This window comes from Lissotriton helveticus, chromosome 5_1 (genome assembly GCF_964261635.1).
Source record: "Lissotriton helveticus chromosome 5_1, aLisHel1.1, whole genome shotgun sequence".
Taxonomy (NCBI): domain Eukaryota; kingdom Metazoa; phylum Chordata; class Amphibia; order Caudata; family Salamandridae; genus Lissotriton; species Lissotriton helveticus.
In genome coordinates this window covers 1,047,561,166-1,047,580,038 of record NC_136065.1, presented here as the reverse complement: position 1 = coordinate 1,047,580,038, position 18,873 = coordinate 1,047,561,166, and the positions used below count along the sequence as shown (strand labels likewise).

General features: G+C 46.4%; 1 protein-coding gene across 1 annotated transcript in view; it reads right to left on the bottom strand.

Annotated features, from left to right (window-relative positions):
• The window catches only part of RRP12 (ribosomal RNA processing 12 homolog), a 521,209-nt gene that overhangs the window by 36,288 nt on the left and 466,048 nt on the right, over positions 1–18,873 (bottom strand). The window contains exon 32 of the mRNA XM_078643584.1: positions 10,905–10,972. Coding sequence (XP_078499710.1) covers positions 10,905–10,972 — 68 coding nt within the window. The remainder of the gene's footprint in view (positions 1–10,904; positions 10,973–18,873) is intronic.

Sequence of the window (18,873 nt, the reverse complement as noted above, 5' to 3'; positions counted from 1 at the left end):
AAGAGACTGGATGAGGTCACCCTCAGAACCGAGGTAATTGAGTCAGAAATCCCTAAGATCAAGGAATCTATGGGTACTACCGAAGCAGAGGTCACTAAGCTGTCTGCTCAGAACAAAGAACTGAAAGAGGATATTGAGCGTTTGGAGAATTACTCACGCCGGAACAACTTGAGACTCCTGAATGTGCCTGAAGCCCTGGACGGAGGGGACATTAAGGGTTTTGTAATATCCTTATTGAAGGGAACAGTGTTAAAAGACACACCAGAGGTCGATTTGCTGCGCGATATACAGAGGGTACATCGCGATCCCTTCAGAAGAAATCTCGCAAAACAGAAACCCAGGAAGATCCTGGTGAACCTTTTAACATATTCCATAAAAGAGCGGATTTTGTCTTCCGCCCTGAAAGAAGGCTCCATATACTTCAACAGCTCTAATCCCTTTACTTTTCAAATAAGATCAGATATATCACACATAACTGCAGCATGGCAGTGGGAGTTGGGGGAAAAGGTTGGAGGAGTTAAACAGCATAGGGGCCAAGGCACAGTTGAAATTTCCAACACGGTTAAAGGTGATGTGGAATAACCACATGCACCAGATCAAAACTGGGGAAGAGGCGGATGCTCTTATTGCGAAGATCAGAGACGGACAAGGGGGGAAGCAGACTTAGAGGGTCTTTTTTACACTTACGGCATGTAATTAGCAGGAATTCAGCAAAAATAAAAAACGGGAATGTTATTGATACTCCATGGGGGGAAGAGGGCTAAATAGGCTTTTGCCTATTAGAAGGGCGGGTTCCTCAAGGGTTGGGGGGCATGGGGTCACAGGGAAGTGGGTTGGGGGAGGCAGGGGGGCACGTGGGTGGGGAGCAGTGGGAAAAAAGAAAAAAAATTCGACCTCATCTCAGCCTTATGTATAGTCTTTTCTGCCATGAAGGGGCGCCGCATCTTTCAGGCAGAACATGCGGACGATGGCTGGCATGGCCCTGAGGGATAGAAAAACGAATAGTTTCTTACCTGTAGGTGTAGTTTTGCAGCTTGAAGATCTTTCTGGATTCACTATGCTGTGCATATTCCGCAATCTGGTGGTTGGGTCCGGAATCGTAGTCTCTTTTCTCTTTTTTTTTTTCATAGCCCAGGTGGGCGTCGACGTCCCACCATTTGGTGTACCTTCGGTGACGTCGGCATGCTTCCGGCGGAAGCTACCACCCTTGGGCGCCATCTTCGGATTCTTTTTTCTGTCTCTTTTCCTTTTTTGTCTTTGTAGTGAATCCATGGCTATGTTTGTTAATCGTTTTTTCAACGTTAGTCTTTCCACGTATCTTGTAATTGTTCCAACTTGCTTTCTTTTCCATGTTTTTCCACCCTCTTTTCCAGCCTCATCTTTCTGGTGGAGGCGGGTGGGTTCGCTAGTGAATCCAGAAAGATCTTCAAGCTGCAAAACTACACCGACAGGTAAGAAACTATTCGTTTTGCAGCGTGAATCTTTCTGGATTCACTATGCTGTGCATAGATTTTGTAGCGGTTTTCGTTACTTTTGTGGCGGTTGGGTGGAAGATGAGCGTTGGTTGTTAAAAATATGTTGAAGTACTTTTTGTCCTACTTGTGCTTCCTTGTTCATCTGTACATCCACGCAGTAGTGCTTCGTGAAAGTGTGCACTGAAGCCCATGTTGCCGCCAGGCATATGTCCTGAATCGGTGTGTTGGCCAGAAAGGCAATTGTTGCTCCTTTCTTCCTGGTGGAGTGGGCTTGTGCCCCTCCTGTTAGCTCCTGGCCAACTTGCTTGTGGCAGAACTGAATTGTCTGTGCGATCCATCGGGGTATGGTGTTTTTAGTAACTGGTTTGCCCATGTAACTGTTAGCGAAGAAACGAAGAACTGTTTCGTCTTCCTGTGTTCCTTCGTTCTTTCAATGTAGTGCATCACAGCCCTTCTTGCGTCTAGGGTGTGGAGCGACCTCTCAGCGCTTGTAGTGGGGTTTTGGAAGAAGCTAGGGATCTGAATACTCTGATTCATGTGGAACCTTGACACCACCTTTGTCATGAAGTGTGGGTCAGTTCTCATCACGACCCTGTCACTGTGTATCTGGATGTAGGGTTCCTGCAGTGTGAGTGCCTGCAGTTCGCTCACCCTTCGTAGTGAGGTGATTGCCACCAGGAAGGCCGTCTTCATTGTCAACATTTGCAGTGATGCTTTGTGGATGGGTTCGAAAGGTGCTTTCATGAGCTCCGTCAGGACCACATTTAGGTTCCAGGCCGGTGGCGGCATTCTCTTTGGCGGGGCTATTCTTTTAAATGTTTCTCCTCTTGTGTATGCCACAATCGCTGCTAGGTGCACTCTCAGTGAGGATGAGCTTAGCTTTGCCTTGATTAGGTGTGTGAGGTACCTTAGCACCGTGGACTCCTTGGTCAGTCTCCTTTGGAGCCGTTTCTTGCAACACCATTGAGTGAATCTTTTCCACTTTTCCCCATAGCACTTGCGTGTGCTGGGCCTTCTTGCCTCTCGCAGCACCCGCAGGGTGCTCTCTGGTAGTTTCAGGTGTGCAAATTCTAAGTACTCAGGAGCCAGGCTGAGAGGTTGAGGCTCTCTGGCTCTGGGTGTAGAATTCCTCCGTTTTCCATGGAGAGTAGGTCTCTTCTTTTTGAGAACTTGTGGGGGGGCCCCTGCGCCATCTCCATTATCGGAGAATACCACGTCTGTCTGGCCCATTGTGGTGCTACAAGGATGAGCGTCATGTTGCTCTTCATGCATTTGTTGAGAACCCTGGGGATCAGTGGTATCGGGGGAAAAGCGTAGGCAAATGTTTTTGAGCAGCTTATCCATAGGGCATTCCCCTGGGACCGTGCCTCTGGTTGCCTGGATGCAAAGTATTGGCATTTTGCATTCCGGTGTGTTGCAAATAGGTCTATTGTTGGGGTGCCCCACTTCCTGAATAGACTCTCTGTTTCCGGACTGTTGAGTTCCCACTCGTGGGATGCTGAAGTCTGCCTGCTGAGCGAATCCGCTTCTACATTGTCCTTCCCTGGCAGGTGTATGGTTAGCAGGTCTATTTTTAGTGGTATGGCCCATTTCCAGATCTCCTGTGCCAAGTTTGACAGCGGGAACGATGGAGTTCCCCCCTGTTTGTTTATGTAAAACATCGTTGTGGTGTTGTCTGTTTGTATTAGCACCTTCCGGTTGTGTAGGTGTTTCTGAAAGGCCTTGAGGGCTAGCAACACAGTTTTCAGTTCCAGGTAGGCGATGTGCCTGACTGCATCTGTAGGGCTCCACAGACCCCTCACTCTGAGCCTGTTCATGTGTGCGCCCCACCCCTTCTGGGATGCGTCTGTGGTGATGGTCACTGTTGAGTCCGGTGGTGTTAGAGGTTTCCCTTCTGTTATTCTCTCCTTGGTCCACCACCTTATCTCTTCCTGCACCCTGTGCGTTACAACCACTAGATCCTCCCAACTTCCTGTAGCTTGTGACCATTGTTGTTGCAGCCACTCTTGGAGTGGTCTCATTTGTAGGCGTACATTGGGGACCAGGTGAATGCATGATGCCATCATCCCCAAGATCTTGCTCACAGTCCTCACTGTCAGAGATCGCCCCTTCTGGTAGTGACGTTTCTCCCTCAGTAGGCTGGGCGTTCTCTTTTTCGCTCGGTAAGACTCTGCATTGTATGGTGTCGATCTGGGCTCCCAGGAAGATCTTCACTTGCTCTGGTTCCATCGAGCTTTTGCCCCAGTGTATGGAGAACCCCAGGTTTGCTAGCGTTCTTGTCACCTGTTCTGCATGCTCTTTGCGTGTCCTGTAGCAGTTTGCCTTCACCAGCCAGTCGTCGAGGTAGGGGTACACGTGTATCCCCTTTCTCCTTGGGTGTGAAAGCTAGGGTCGTGAATTGGCAGTGATCCTTGTTTACTGTGAACCTTAGCATGTGCTTGTGCTGCCTGTTCATGGGGATGTGCAGGTATGCATCTTTGAGGTCTATGGTGGACAAGAAGTCCCCTGCTTTTATCTGAGGAATGACCTCTTGTAGGGACGTCATTTTGAATTTTAGCGTTTTGACGTATTTGTTTAGGAACCGTAGGTCCAGGATGGGTCTTAGGCTTTCGTCCACCTTTGGCACTAGGAAGTAGTTTGAGTACACTCCCATGTTCCGTTCTTTGAAGGGGACCCTTTCTATGGCCGCTTTGAGGAGGAGTTCTTGGGCTTCCTCTTGCAGTAGTTGCAGCTCTCTTCCTGAGTGCTGTCTTTTCTTTGGTTTTCTGTTTGGTGGCCTTTTTTCCAACTCTATGCAGTACCCGAACTGCATAATATTGAGTATCCAACTTGTCTGTTATTTGTCTCCACTCTTGGAGAAAAAATCTCAATCTTCCTCCTACCGGAGTTGCATGTTCCTTTGTGTCTTGTCCGTGTAGCCCTCTCCTCTTTGTTTTTCCGTGCTCCTCCCCCGGAGGGTGTGGGTGGTGGAGCGCCTTCTCTCGTGTGAAGTCACTTAGAGGGGGGCTGTTCACCGCCTCTTCTTCTCTGGCCCCGTCCATTTCCTCTCGACCGAAAGGACTGGCCCCTGCCTTGGTAGTTCCAGTTTTGTCTCTGCTGCCCCTGGTGGCCTTGGCTGTCACTCTGTTGCCCCTGGTGGAAACTCTGGTGAGAATCTCCTCGCTGGCTTCCACCTCTGCCGTTCGGCCTCCGTGAAGGAGTGCCCCTTCTCATCCCTCTGAACTGCAGGGCTCCCATGGACCTTGCCGTCTCGTTGTCCTTCTTCAGTTGGGTGAGCTTATCATCAACTGGGGCTCCGAACAATGTTTCACCGCTGAAGGGTGTGTTCAGGATGTTGTTCTGGACTTCAGCCTTGAATCCTGAGATCCTGAGCCATGCTTGCCTTCTTTCTGTGATGCCTATAGCCATCAGTCTGCTGGATGTTTCTGCCCCATCCAAGGCTGTCTTCAGGCATGAGTTGGCGATGCTCTTCCCTTCCTCTACCAGGTGTGCTGCTCTGTCACGGTATTGTTCCCGGAGGTGCTTGAGCAACTGTCCCATCTCCTCCCAGTGCTGGTATTGATGCCTATTCAGGAGGGCGTTGGAATTCGCCATCCGCCAGTGCGTTACAGCGTTCCTCTCAATCTTCCTGCCAGTTAGATCCATCCTCCTGCTTTCTTTGTCAGGTGGGGGTCCGGACGTTGTTGGGACGTTTGCCCTTTTTCTGGCCGTTGCAGCGATGATAGAATCTGCTGTGACGGATCCCTTGATGTAAGCTGGGTCTTCGGAGGAGAATTTGTATTTCTTCTCGGTCCTCGGCGTTACAGATCTTCATGTAGCCGGGTCCTTGAAGGCCTCCTTTCCCTGGTCTGTGATACTCTTGAGCATGGGCAGGAACTGGCTCCTTGTCTGTATGGGAAGCAATGTCTCGAGCAGGAAGTCTGCTTTTGGCTTCTCCTCTTCCAGCTTAATTCCATAAGCTGATGCCGCCTTTCTTACCACCTCATTGTATGCCCCAATGTCATCCGGTGGCGAAGGCCTCGAGGGGTATGTTTCCACCACCTCCTCTGGGTTTTCGGCCTCGATGTCCTGCCATTCCTGGTCTTGGGCCGTCGAGGAACCTGAACCGTAGCTTGACTGCTGTTCCCCGTAATCCCCCTCTGTGTAGTAGAGGTCCTCCTCCTCTTCGTGCTCCGAAGGTTCCGGAGTTTTCGGCGGCTCTTCGACGTCGAACTCTTCGAGCTCCTGTACCTCAGCGACGGCCGGTGACGGCTTCGGGGGAATCTTGTAACTTTTCATTTTTTCGTTGAAGTCCTTCTTTCTCTGAAGGATGTTCTCCATTTCGGCCTCGAGCCTTCTCTTCTTTCTCTGCATTTCTGCGGCCTGCTAGTCGTCGAGCGTTTCGGCCGCCCTTTTCGGCGTCGTCGTCGAAGCTTTCTTCGGCTCTTTTTCTTTCGACGTCGAAGTCGAAGGCCCTTTTTCGGGGGCTTGCTTCGATGACCTTTGCTTTTCGCTGGTCTTCTGCCTCCGGGAGTCCTTCTCGGAGGATCCGCTGGGCTCTTTTTCGGAGGATGCAGCTTCGGTCGTTGATTTGCTCGGCGCCGGTGCTCCGTTCGAGGCTCTGGGCTCTGACCTTCGAGAGTCTGCCTCAGGTTTTCGAGGCCCTGTGGGAGTTTTCGGGGTCGTAGACTCTCCTACCTTATCAGGCGTATTCTTATCGGTCTCAGCGACCGTGAAGTCATCTGGTCCTTCGGCGATGTTGTCCTCATCGTCGGTGGAGAGGCCAAGTTCATAAAGCGTCGGGGCTTGGCCCTTGCCCTGCATCGTGTGGTGAGCCGTCCTCTGTCCTTCCCGAATTCGGAGTGTCTTCGGCTTGAAGACGGAGCAGGCGTTGCAGTCTCTGCTCTCGTGGTCGATTGGCAGGCAGAGGTTGCAGACTGGGTGCTGGTCCTTCTGTGCGAACTTGTGGTGGCAGTTCTTGCAGAATTTAAACGGCGTCTTGTACATCCCTGCGCTCAGGGGGCCCCCTGTGTGCGCATTCCTTCCAGGAGGTCGAAGATTTCGAAGTTCTCTCCTTTCTTCGTCGTCTCCTCTCTAAAGGTCCTCTTCTGTCGAAGTTCTTAGGTCTTCACCTGTGAATATTTGCTGTATTTTCTTCTTTCCTCCTCCAAAACTTCTGGAGCTTCACGCGACGATCCAGACCCTACGGCGGACAAAAGAATCTGAAGATGGCGCCCAAGGGTGGTAGCTTCCGCCGCCGCCGTCACCGAAGGTACACCAAATGGTGGGACGTCGACGCCCACCTGGGCTACGACAAAAAAAAAAAAAAAAGAAAAAGAGAAAAGAGACTACGATTCCGGACCCAACCACCAGATTGCGGAATATGCACAGCATAGTGAATCCAGAAAGATTCACGCTGCAAAACCATCTTTACCTCCTGGAATGTTAACGGGTTAAGGTGTCCCCGGAAACAGAGGCTAATCCTTAAATACTTAGAACTTTCAACTGCACAAATATGCATGTTGCAAGAGACACACCTGAGTTATGAGGAAAGTACCTTAATCTTCTCTAAGGTCCCTTGGGTTAAGAGCTTTAGCGCTTCGCACCAGACATCTCAAAATAGAGGGGTGGCTATATTAATTAAACAAGTTACTCCCTGTAATATAAAAAAACACAATCAGACGCCTCATGTAGGTGCTTGACAGTCCAATTGGCATTTGAAAATTTTGACATGATTTGTGCCTCTTTCTACGGACCCAATATGGACGATCCAACTTATATTTATAAATTACAATCAGCACTGATGTTGGAACCTCCACCCTATGTCATCGGGGAGATTTCAATGTGCTGTTAGACCCTCTGAAAGATAGATCTAATCTGAGTCATTATAAAGGGGCAGTCAAGGTACGTCGGGCACTACTTAATATGATCCATGATATGGATCTGATCGATCTATGGAGGGCACAAAAAGGAGATCAGCAGGGCTTTACTTTTTACAGCAAGAAGTACGGCCACTCCTCTAGGATCGATTACGTTCTCTTGGACAGAATGTCAATGGCCAACCTAGGGGAGGCATTAGTTCTTCCGAGTCACCTCTCTGATCACGCACCTCTGCAATTTGTATATCAGAGTAAGGAGGTACAGCGGCAATCATTGAGATGGACCCTTAATAGGGCGAAGCTTTTAGATCCCGAGGTGGTTGTAGCAGTACAGGCTCCCTCTCTGGAATTTTTTTCTTTTAATTCAGGTTCCACAACACCGGACGTAGTATGGGACACATATAAGGCCTGGCTTTGGGGGAAACTCCATGGAATAATCTGCTATAAGAATAAGATCGAAGCTGAGGCACTAAAGGGGATTGAAGGGAGGTTAAGTAGCCTGGAGAAAGAAAGAGATGGCATTAGCAATAGGGACTCGGAGCAACTCACTCAGGTCTTGAAGAATCTGGAAGAGGTAAGATCAGAGTACAGAGGGAAGTTAGAAGCCAAGTGTAGGGTGCAGTGGAAATCCAGAATGATGCAGAACTATGAATACGGGGAGAAGGCTAGCGCCCTTTTGGCATGGAAAGCCAGAACCGATCGCCCTAGGAATGATATAAAAGAACTTACTATTAATGCTAGCTGGGAAATCTCCAGTAAGATCGAGGATATGCAGTCCTGTCTCCTCTCTATTTTCTCAGAACTGTGTAGAGAGGATCTGGCTCCTTTATCAAGCTCTATCCAGTCATTTCTTAGGAATAAACATCTCCCCGTGCTCTCAGAAGAAAGTAAGAACAAGTTAGAGGCTCCCTTTATGTTAGAGGAGATAGCAGATCAGATTAAAAAATCAAAGAACAAAAAAGCTGCAGGCTCGGATTCACTCCCAAGCGAAATCTATAAACTCCTTAAAGAGGAGTTGATAGACCACTGGGGGTCACCTTTAACTCAGTTTACAGCCTAACTGGGAAGGTTCCTAATACCTGGAAGGAGGCAACAATAGTTTTGATTTTAAAAACTGGCAAAGACCCGAAAAAGGCAGACTCCTATCGTCCAATCTCCCTGCTGAATGTCGATTATAAGATCTTTATGGGCATTTTGGCAGGGAGATTGGCAAAACTGATCCTGAGGTTAAAACATCCGGATCAGAAAGGGTTTGTCGCAGGGAGATACATTCAAGAACAGTCGAAGCTCTTGATTGGTAATATAGATCTGGCCATTCAGAGGACAGAACCCTTGGCCGTTGTCGCTTTAGACGTGGCCAAGGCTTTTGACAGAGTCTGCTGGGTGTATCTCTGGGAGGTGCTGAGGTCTATGGGGTTTGGCCCAATTTTTATACAAACCTTGCAGAACTGTTACCAGGGTGCCTCCGCTCGAATTCTGCTGAATGGACTCCTTACGCCGAGCTTCAATATCCAGAGAGGAACCAGGCAGGGGTGTCCGATCTCAAATCTTTTATTTAATATATATATGGAACCATTGGCACAGACGTTGAGACTGGATACGACCAGTGTATTGATGGAGCTTGATTTTTATCCATTCTTCTAGCACTCCAAACTGTTCTTTGTTTTAATGTGCTTGTAACAGAATGGAGCCTCGGAATTTGCCATGTGACTGGGTTTCATGCATATCGAGGGGTTCCACTAGACAAACTAGAACCCGATACTAAAGTAAAAGTGAAACTGCTATATAATTAAGTCACACAAAACCATATTAGAGAAGAGTGGGTCAAAGCAGGGCTTGATCGTACAGTGGGACAAAAACGGTTACAAATTTCGCAGTTCTTATCTGAACTGTGTGGTCCACTACAAGGGCAGCTGCTATCTATGTACTTCACTGGGAACTGAAACTTGACTGTGCCAAGTCCTTAGGTGGGCATTGCTCTTGATCTCGTAAAGTTGGCAGGCAATGGCTATCTTAATGACTTTAATCAGGAAAAGAAGAGCGATGAGGGGACAGAATTAGTGAGAACTGCATCGAGATTGGCCCCTACAGTGGAAAGAGTTGGAGAAAATGCCCTCTCCACTATGAGCGACATGACGAAGATGGCCAGGGTGAGCGAAGTCATGTTGTAGAGTACGGTTCGGACATCCTTCCATGTGATGGACTTCAGGAAACATGGTTACATGAAACCTACATAGCACTTGGCTGTGAAAGCGAAGAATAGTCTTGAGCTGTCTTAGAAGGCAAGAATGGAGAGGAGTGTACATTTGGGTGTGATTGTTTGGCAGGGATAGCAATAAACCAATTGTGTAGTCTTTGAGTTTTGTGATCTTGCATTTGATTATAGAGAAGCTCTATTAGTCAATGTTGTACATCTAAAAAGTATAGCTTGCAATAACTTGCAGTCTTCGTCTGGCCCAGGTCCCGGCAGACAGCTTAATACTATTTTTTGCCTTCAGAAGCCCGATCTTGGGACTGCTCATCTGTCACTAATTCGGATGACTATGATGGTCAATCATCTTTCCTTGGTGAAGCAGACAATGGGCCCAGGCTCACCTTGAAGGCTTTTCAAATACAGAAATTGATTTCTTCATTGGTGTTACATTGGAAATGATAGAATCCTCTGGAAAAACATGCTTTTTCACTCAGCTATAAATACCAGATTGAGGCTTTACTATGGATGGGAAAAAATTAACATGCTTTTAGAAAATAAATATCTATAACCCGTTCAAAGGCGTCTCGAGATACAACACCAAAGGGTTGGAGTGGACCATACAAGGGTAAAGAGATCTTAGTTCTGAAAAGTGCACTGGCAACATAGAGGCTCAGAATGCGTAGCATCTTTCTGTTGCTTCTGGTTTTCATTCAGTGGATTGAAGGGATGGCTTGGACTGAGTGTGGCCCCTGTACCTAAGGAGACACTGAAAGGAAGCAATATGTTTTAAAGAACCAAACCCAGCCCCCCCATTTTTGGATTCAAAGATTATAGTGGATGGCAAGGGAGCTCTTCAAAGGAAAGGCATGTGGTTATGTTCTTTTCCACTTCAGGATCAACAGATGCCAAGAGAGAATCCAATTTAAGACTTAAGAACTTTGGGGAAGGATGATCAGCACAGGAGTTTTAGAGAAATACAGCTATGGCCAAAAGACCATAAGGGGCATTTGCTTGAGGTGTGAACAATTCAAGAGCTAAATTCAATTTGTAGGTAAAGTGCCATCTACGTAGTACTAGGATGATTGAATTTGCCTTAGAACTGTGTGATTTCCTTCTTAGAGGGCCTACTTTCATCTGCACTAACTCAGAGGAAAGGCCACATAGAAAGGTGCATAAAAGCCATACGTTTTTTCATGGACATTTGCTCTTGTACCTCTTGTCATGTATGTGTTGTAGATGGGTTTGGAGAAATATAGGTACATATCCAGAATAAAAAATCTAGTGTTGAATTAAGGTTGTGGACAAGGATGATGACAGGCAGTAGATAGAGACTGTTTTATGCTAAATGTCACATGGTAAATACATAGAATACTGTACCTTGGATTTATATTCCATGCCAAATCCTGCTTTTTTGGAAAGAGGTCTGTGAATACCGGATCCACCCGCTAAAAGATGAAAATCAAGTGAAAAGGTGAGTAAGAATAAACATCAAATAGTTATAATTCAACATTCATATTTTACGACACATCTTTAGGTTTCTTAAGAAGGGCAAACGCTTGGTTTTGGTATAGGAAATAAGCTGTATTTTCCTAACCTCAGCCTATTAGGTTTACCACCTAAGACAGAGCAACTGTTTAATTCCTACAAGGGAGAAATGTTTTGCTCTTCTTATTTATAAATCTAACAAAGTCATTGCCAGGCATCAGTGACTTCATGCTGCTTAACAATGGCATCCAAACTAACTGAAACTTTCTTTCCTGCACTCCTTTAGCTTTTGGTTTAAAGCCGATTAACACATTGAATCACTCCATCTACATATTGTTTTCAGATAAAAACAGGATATTTTTTTGTATTTGAAAACTCTCTTCAGAGATTTTCAACAGGGATGTCACTCTTTCAGCGTTTTCACTGTGTTCACACTTATTGTGTTTTCAAATTTACTAACTTATGAACAATTTCAGATAAATTCATTTGTAGACACAATCGATAAACTGATATTAAGAAATGACTACCAAACACCCCTTGCCAAAAAAAAAAAAAAACAATGCAACTCTTCATTTTAAGAAAAATTGCCCTTAGAAACCGCAAATTACGAACTAGTGTCCTGGAAGCAGAGGCAAGTAGAGATCATGCCAAAGAATAACCAGAGAGTCCTGGTCACACTGTGCACGAGCTAGACTTTGCCTGCCTTCAAATTGGGCTATAAGTCTGCACAATGACAGTGAGATTTGCTCAGAGAGAAAAACCTAAGTATTATTCAACCAGTTACCCGATGTGCAGCAACACAACGCCCAGGTCAGTGAGCCAAAAGCTGACCCTGTCTGCTTCAGAGTGTCTAGCTGGATAATAACTTCATGTCAGAGACCACAGAATTCAAAATGCTATGATCTAGATTATCCTGATCTCACCCGACAACATTAGGGCTCAATGAAATAAGACTGAAAACTGTAACTCTGCCTGGCCCATTTCTTTGGAAGCTAAAAAGGGTCAAACATGTGCTACTTCCTGTCCGGTACCCCTGGAAAACACCGAAAGCTATGATTTCCCAAAGCACAAGGCAGAAGGACGTGAACAGATGGTAACAGAAGCAACAAATGTAGCACCTTGGAATTGGTTTTTCTCAGCATTAACTCCTCAGGAGAGGAGCGGGTGGGAGTAATAAGGAATCTATGGGCAGAATATGCATCCATCAAATATTACAGGAGAATAGTAACTACTTCTTCCAATACTTAAATCTTCATGCAGATTCCTTACCATTTTTATTAGTTAGAAGGCAATATGCCTGTGCGGTGGGATGGAACATTGCCAGATCAGCCAAGGAAGCGATGCAACAGCACTCAGGCAGAGTACCCATCATTGCATACCCGAGTAGTTATGCTAGGCAAAAGTATGAAAAGAGGACCATGTAGTCTGCCTGGTAGTTGACGTTAACTAGGATAGTTATGAAGAGAGTTATGAAGAGAGCCCTGGAAGCAGCTATGTATCTAATGAGTGGGCACAAATCAATCAATTGGGGAGTTGTAAGCGCACTACTCACCCGTGAAGGTCTCAAGGTGCTGAAGGGAGGGGTAACGCAGATCCGTTTAACTGAAGAGCCAGATCTTGAGAGCCTTCCTGAAGGTGTTCAGGGAGGGGGGCGTCTGATGTCTGTCGGTAGCTCAATCCAGGTTTTCGCTGCAATGTGAGAGAACGATCTTCCGCCTGATCTGGCTCTGTGGATGTGCAGGGTTTCGGCTAGTGCGAGGTTGGCAGATCGGAGGTTTCTTTTGGGTACATGGAAGTTTATTCTGTCATTGAGGTATTTGGGTCCGTTGTGTAAGCATTTGTAGGTGTGAGTGAGGATTTTGAAGGTTACTCTCTTCTCCACGGGGAGCCGTTGGAGCCTCCGGAGGTGTTGGCTGATGTGTTCGTGCCTGGGGACGCAGAGGACGAATCTGGCAGCGGTGTTCTGTATTGTCTGGAGTTTGCGGAGTAGAGACTTGTTGATGCCGGCGTAGAGAGCGTTTCCATAGTCCAGTTTGCTTGTGATGAGTGTGTGGGTGACTGTCTTTCTTGACTCCGGTGGGATCCATTTAAAGGACTTTCGAAGGATACGGAGGGTGTTGAAGCTGGAGGTGACGGGGTTGACCTGTCGGTTCATGGCGAGTGATGAATCTAGTAGGATGCCGTGGTTTTTGGTGTGGTCTGAGGGGCTAGGTGGCTTCCTAGGGCGGTGGGCCACTAGCTGTTGTCCCATGCTGAAGGGGTGGTTCCAAGGACGAGGACTTCTGTCTTTTCGGCAATGAGTTTTAGGCAGCTGTTGGTCATCCATACTGCGACGTCTTGCATTCCTCTCTGGAAGTTGAGTTTTGTGGTGGTGGGGTCTCTGGTGAGGGAGAGGATGAGCTTGGGTGTCGTCAGCGTAGGATACGATGTTGAGGTGTGTTGTCGGACGATGGCTGCTAGGGGGGCCATGTAGATGATCCCTGTGGGACTACGCAGGTGATTTCCCCGGGGTCGCGGAGAGGAAGGGTGGCAGTCTGATCCTTTGGCTTCTTTTGGTGAGGAACGATCGGATCCAGTCCAGGGCAGTTCCTTGTATGCCGGCGTTGTGTAGTCTGTCGACTAGTGTGCGGTGCGAGACGGTGTTGAGGGCTGCAGACAGGTCGAAAAGGATGAGGGCTGCGGAGTGGCCTTGGTCCATGAGGGTGCGGATGACGTCTGTGGCGGCGAGTAGGGCGGTCTTGGTGCTGTGGTTTCTTCGGAATCCGGAATGAGATGGGTCGAAGACCGCGTTCCCTTCAATGAACCGTGTCAGTTCCCTGTTGGCTGCTTTCTCTGCCACCTTGGCAGCGGAGGGGAGGAGCGAGATGGGCCAGTAGTTCTTGAGGTCGGTGTCGTCAGCCGTCTGCTTCTTGAGCAGGGGCCTGAATTCTGCGCGCTTCCAGATGTCTGGGAAAGTGCCTGTTGTGAAGGAGGTGTTGTTGGTCTCTAAACAGGCTTTATTTGGCCAAAGCACAGTAGATCTTTAGCAAAAGGATTTGCCAGCATGAAAGGGTGCATTTGGTTACTTCCTTGTTTTCCTTACCTCTGGCAAAGCCCACAAAGAGATAATCCTCTCTGTCCCGATGAGTGGTCTATGTAGAAAAACACTGCCTGTCTAGGGTCCAGTCTATTAAGTTGTTCTTGCTCTTTGGTTGGATGTGGAAGAGAGAAGAAAGATGGAAGAGTAATACACTGTAATGACTGCTAATGTATGTCGGTCATTACCGGTGGTTGCTGGGGGCATTATTGTCAATTAATGTTGTCACCTGTCACCTTAGGAAGTTCTAACAGAACGAAGGGCAATTAAGAACAAGCTTCCTACATTATCCTTTTTAATACACATTGGAAGAGTGGCAGAGGTTAGTCCATTGTTCCCATAGTGCTCGACAATGGACTAATAAAGTTACGAGCTCTGTTCACCAGAGAGGTTAAGTTAGCGGTCTAGTGTTTCTAGATCGCTCACCGGAAGAGAACTTTTCCCGTAATATAATTTTTTGCTGCCTACCGCATGAGCGATATTCAATTTGTTTGTAGCATACTGGTGGTAAACCAATGTGTTTCCAACACCACTGCTCACAAGGTAGTTCTATGTAAGCGAGTTACCGACATTTTAGAAACTGCGCTCGTTCGGCTGCCTCCAGGCCCAATCACGTGACACCAAGGCTCTGGACAGGTCACGTGACCGGGATTCCTTACAAACCGCTACGGCGTTTCCATTGTGGGTAAGATCCGGACTACAGTGGCCCTGAATTTAGGTTGCTGGCGGCGAGTCGTTGTGTCCAAAGTAAGTGCTCTCCTCTTAGCAAGACTCGAGTGTGTTTCCACGTGTGAAGGTAGCGCGGTAACAAGCGGCTCTTATACTGATGCTGGCTATTTGTTTTGCTCGTTTTCAGAAGGAGCACAACGTGAAGAGATTGCCTCACTGAATGTCCATGTGGCACGCTTGATTTTTGAGCTACGTAAGTGGCTGTATGTCTGACTTAATGGGGCATCTTTGATTTGTCTAAGACTGTAGGTCAACCGACCCTTTGATTAGGGTTGCTTGGTTTTTTATTAAAAGGGGCATTGCATCGGTTTTTAAGTTCAAGATACGGCACCTTGGTAGATACTGGGGCGAATTGCTACCGATATTTTAGGGTGTACGTCTCGGATCTTGTATGATCCACAACATAACAATCCTATCTGTATACAGTTTCTGAAGTGCAGTTAATTTCATGGTGGGCACAGTGGAGTAAGGAGACCTAGAAGTGGTTGGTGTTCTTGTGTTTCATAAGGCTCTGGCATCTCCGGTTAATGAGACTGTTTGTTATATACATAATATTTATGTGTGTCTTGTTTTTGTGTTGATTCACAGACTTTGTCTCCAGGCGAATCCTAGGAGCACATGCTGCGGGTAAAACCGTGAGTCTAAAAAGGAAATACTTTTTACCTTTTTTACACTTGTGTCCCCACGGAGTGGACGCGCCTTAGCGAGCGTGGACCCCCGGGGGATCTCATACATATTGGTCCTGAAGAAAGCTGAGCATAACACGCAGTATACAGCAGAAACATGTTGACCACCTACACCTGGACACGGGGGTTCTAATAAAAACCACCACGTGTCCCCACCGTTTTTAATGTGAACAGCTGGTCCACTAATAAAGTTTTTTTTTGGGTCCAGCTGTGATCTCTTAATACACACTCACATCACTGAGCACTCATATAATAAAATACTTACAAAGAAACCCGCTCCGCTGCAATCGCAGGCGTCGCAGCACACAGGGGGGGCACTCGGTCCCTCTTGTGGGTACCCCATGATGAAGCATGTCACCACTAGGGTGAGTGAGGGTTCTTTTAAGAAATACGTTTTTTCTTTTTCAGTCTTTTGTCCTTATGAATTTTTCCCTCTTTTTTTCTTTTCAACACTGTGTTTTCCATTAGGTAGGGACATTCGGTCACTTATGAATTCACAGTAATACTCACTCTTTTGTTGTTGTAATTAGAGTAATACACTGACCACATGAAAAGCAGAACACACCTTGGCTAAGAAGGAATAGTAAATGTGAAGAAATAACTTATTTAGTTGAAAACTGTAAAGGGCAGATGAACAGATAGGGCCTGAATTTCTTCAACCCTATGTGCTGAAGTTAACTTAAGGGTAATATGTCAAACCAAGCAAATAACAAGCTCAAATAGTACCCCTGTCAAAAACTGGTTACAACTCTCGCTGAGTGTCAAGAGACCGAGTGAACAGGTAGAGCAAACCTTTCAGAAAACTAGCTATTAGAGGTTTAATCAGGCACCACCCATGAACGCAGACATGGCGGTTGGATGGCATGAACGCTGCCCACATCTACACACTGGGTGCTGGGAAGAAGGCAAACAGCAAGATGACAGAAAGGCAGTACTTATAGGGTTTGATGCCTCCTACTCTTGCGACTGGATCAATTTAGCCCAGCGCAGAAGCATTTGGGAATGAGCTTCCTGGACACCAAGATGACTTATGAGCCTTCATACGGAAGGCAAAAGGACTAACTGGCAACATTCAATCACCATGAATGTAATAGCAATGTTTGGGGATAGGGATGGAGGACCTGAATATGGTTCTGCGAGAGCAGGTCTGCTCTCGCAAAGAAGAGGAAGGAGGAGCCAAGAGCTAAGCAGTGACAGATCAGTATTTCAGACTGTGTTTGATCCTCCAGGACTTTTGACAGAAACAATTAGCAGAAACACAAAGCAGGCCCCAAAACGAAGTGAACCTGTAGGCATTCCCCAAGTAACCTTTCAGAGGGAACTGGATGGCACAGAACTAAGATCATGTCTTTTTCTGGACTCTGGCATAGAAACACAAATAAAATCTCCAAAGTGGAGATGATCATCTACCATAGTGGTTCTTAACCATTTGACTTCTGTAGATCCCTACGTAATCATTACTGGAACCCAGGGACCCCCACAGAATCATTATTGGAATCTGGGGACCCCCACCAAGTCATTATTTTAAACAGGTGACTATGACCGTAGCATTTTCGATGATTTGAACTACAAAACAATACATAAAAATACATTCATGAAACAAATTTACAAATGATTAAATATTTTGTTTATTTCAGGAGCAAATATTTAAAAAAAACATTTTAATACTAACTTAATTTTTAGCCAGAAATGTCAAAATTCTTCCACATTTACAGCACATTTATACATTTTCAATGTGGTTTCTTTATTTATATACTTTTTCTTAATATGTCAGTACGATCTAGTTTCTATTCAGTAACGGACCCCCTGTGTAGGCTTTATAGAGACCCAAGCGTTCCTGGACCATAGGTTAAGAACCACTGATCTACCACACTTCAATATGCTGGTTGGACTTCGGGTCTTCCAGCAAAAGGCAAATGACAGCAACCAGACTCACACATTCAGGGAACAGTAATACTTGTTTCAGGGACAGCATCATAAACTTGTCCTATCAAATAAATAAGTACAGAAGGTGAAGATTCAGAATGGAGCACGCAGCTTCATTCTTTTATAGAGCCCAGAAGTAGCGAGAATAGAATTACATTTCCATTTGTTCTAGAAGCACCAACTCTATGGCCCTTTGTTCAACATGGCAAGAACGTTCACCTCCAATATTGAGGCGTGTGCCAGAAAGCACATCCCGTTAGGAGGGTTCTCTAGAGGGAAGTGGCAGGAAGGCTAGGGCATATGTCTTCACGATTTCCTGGAAGATCCAGTGATTCGTCATGATCGCCTCACAACTTGTAGAAAAATAGGACAGTGTTTCACCCGTGTAGCATAACAGGATCCAGTCGGGTCTCAGGCAATTTGAAATAAAGATTCGCCGTTGATGAGTAGGGTTGCAGATCTTAGGAAAATATTACTTCCCCTCAGCAAAAAGAAATGTCAATTCTAAGGCTTAAGCTATTTTTCATATTATGACTGTAAAGCATGTCAAGAAGAGAAAGGGATGTTCCCTTCACGTGAAGTGCTAACACCAGTCATAATTTATAGAAGTCAGAATCAGTAATATATTTCTGTGAGGGGGGTGAAAGGTGAAGGGAGGTTGGAAGCCTTTAAATCATCATCCGTTGTACGGCCATAATGTTTGTAAGGCATTGCTTGGGCACTGGAAGCAACAATCTTGTTCATCCAGGCAAATCTCAGCCTTAGCAAGGTGATCTGCACCAATGAAATCTCTTTGAGGTTTGTCTCAAGTTCTTCCCCCACCACACAGATGTCTTTTGATGTGTAGGGCTTCCAGAGTGGATTTGTAGTCTACTCTGTAGGACAAACTACATTGGCTCAGAGGGAGGATCAGATTAAATAGAATATTAACCTTGTAGACTGGGACTTCTTTCTCAGCAGAGGGAGGTACCAGGTTCAGAGCTATCAGAGTTGCTAAGCCCACAGTAGATTCCAACTTGGGGGTGGTCCAGGTGGTGATAGAGCAGTCCTGAACAGTTGCAACATATCTAGTTAGCAGGCCCCCAGCATGCTAAGGGTTGGCCAATGTATACAGAAACTCCAGTCTCATCTGTGCTCTTACAAGAATCAGCTCAGAAGATGAGGAAGAGTTTGATGTTGGGAAACAACATCTAGACTTCGCACATCTCCTGGGGTGGGAACGTTCCCTCAAAGAAGAGGATTCTCCTTTCTTATGGCACTTACTTTTGGGAGATCATTCCCTTGCAGGTGCATTTCTATCCTGTGTTTGAAATAGATCCCTAAGGCGCTTACCTGCAGGCCTTAGCCAGAAATAATTTGGCTACCCCTTCCCTGAAGCACAAGTTACTACTTGTGTAACGATATATCTGTAAGAGATATTAGTTAGTGATAGATTCCTTACCTT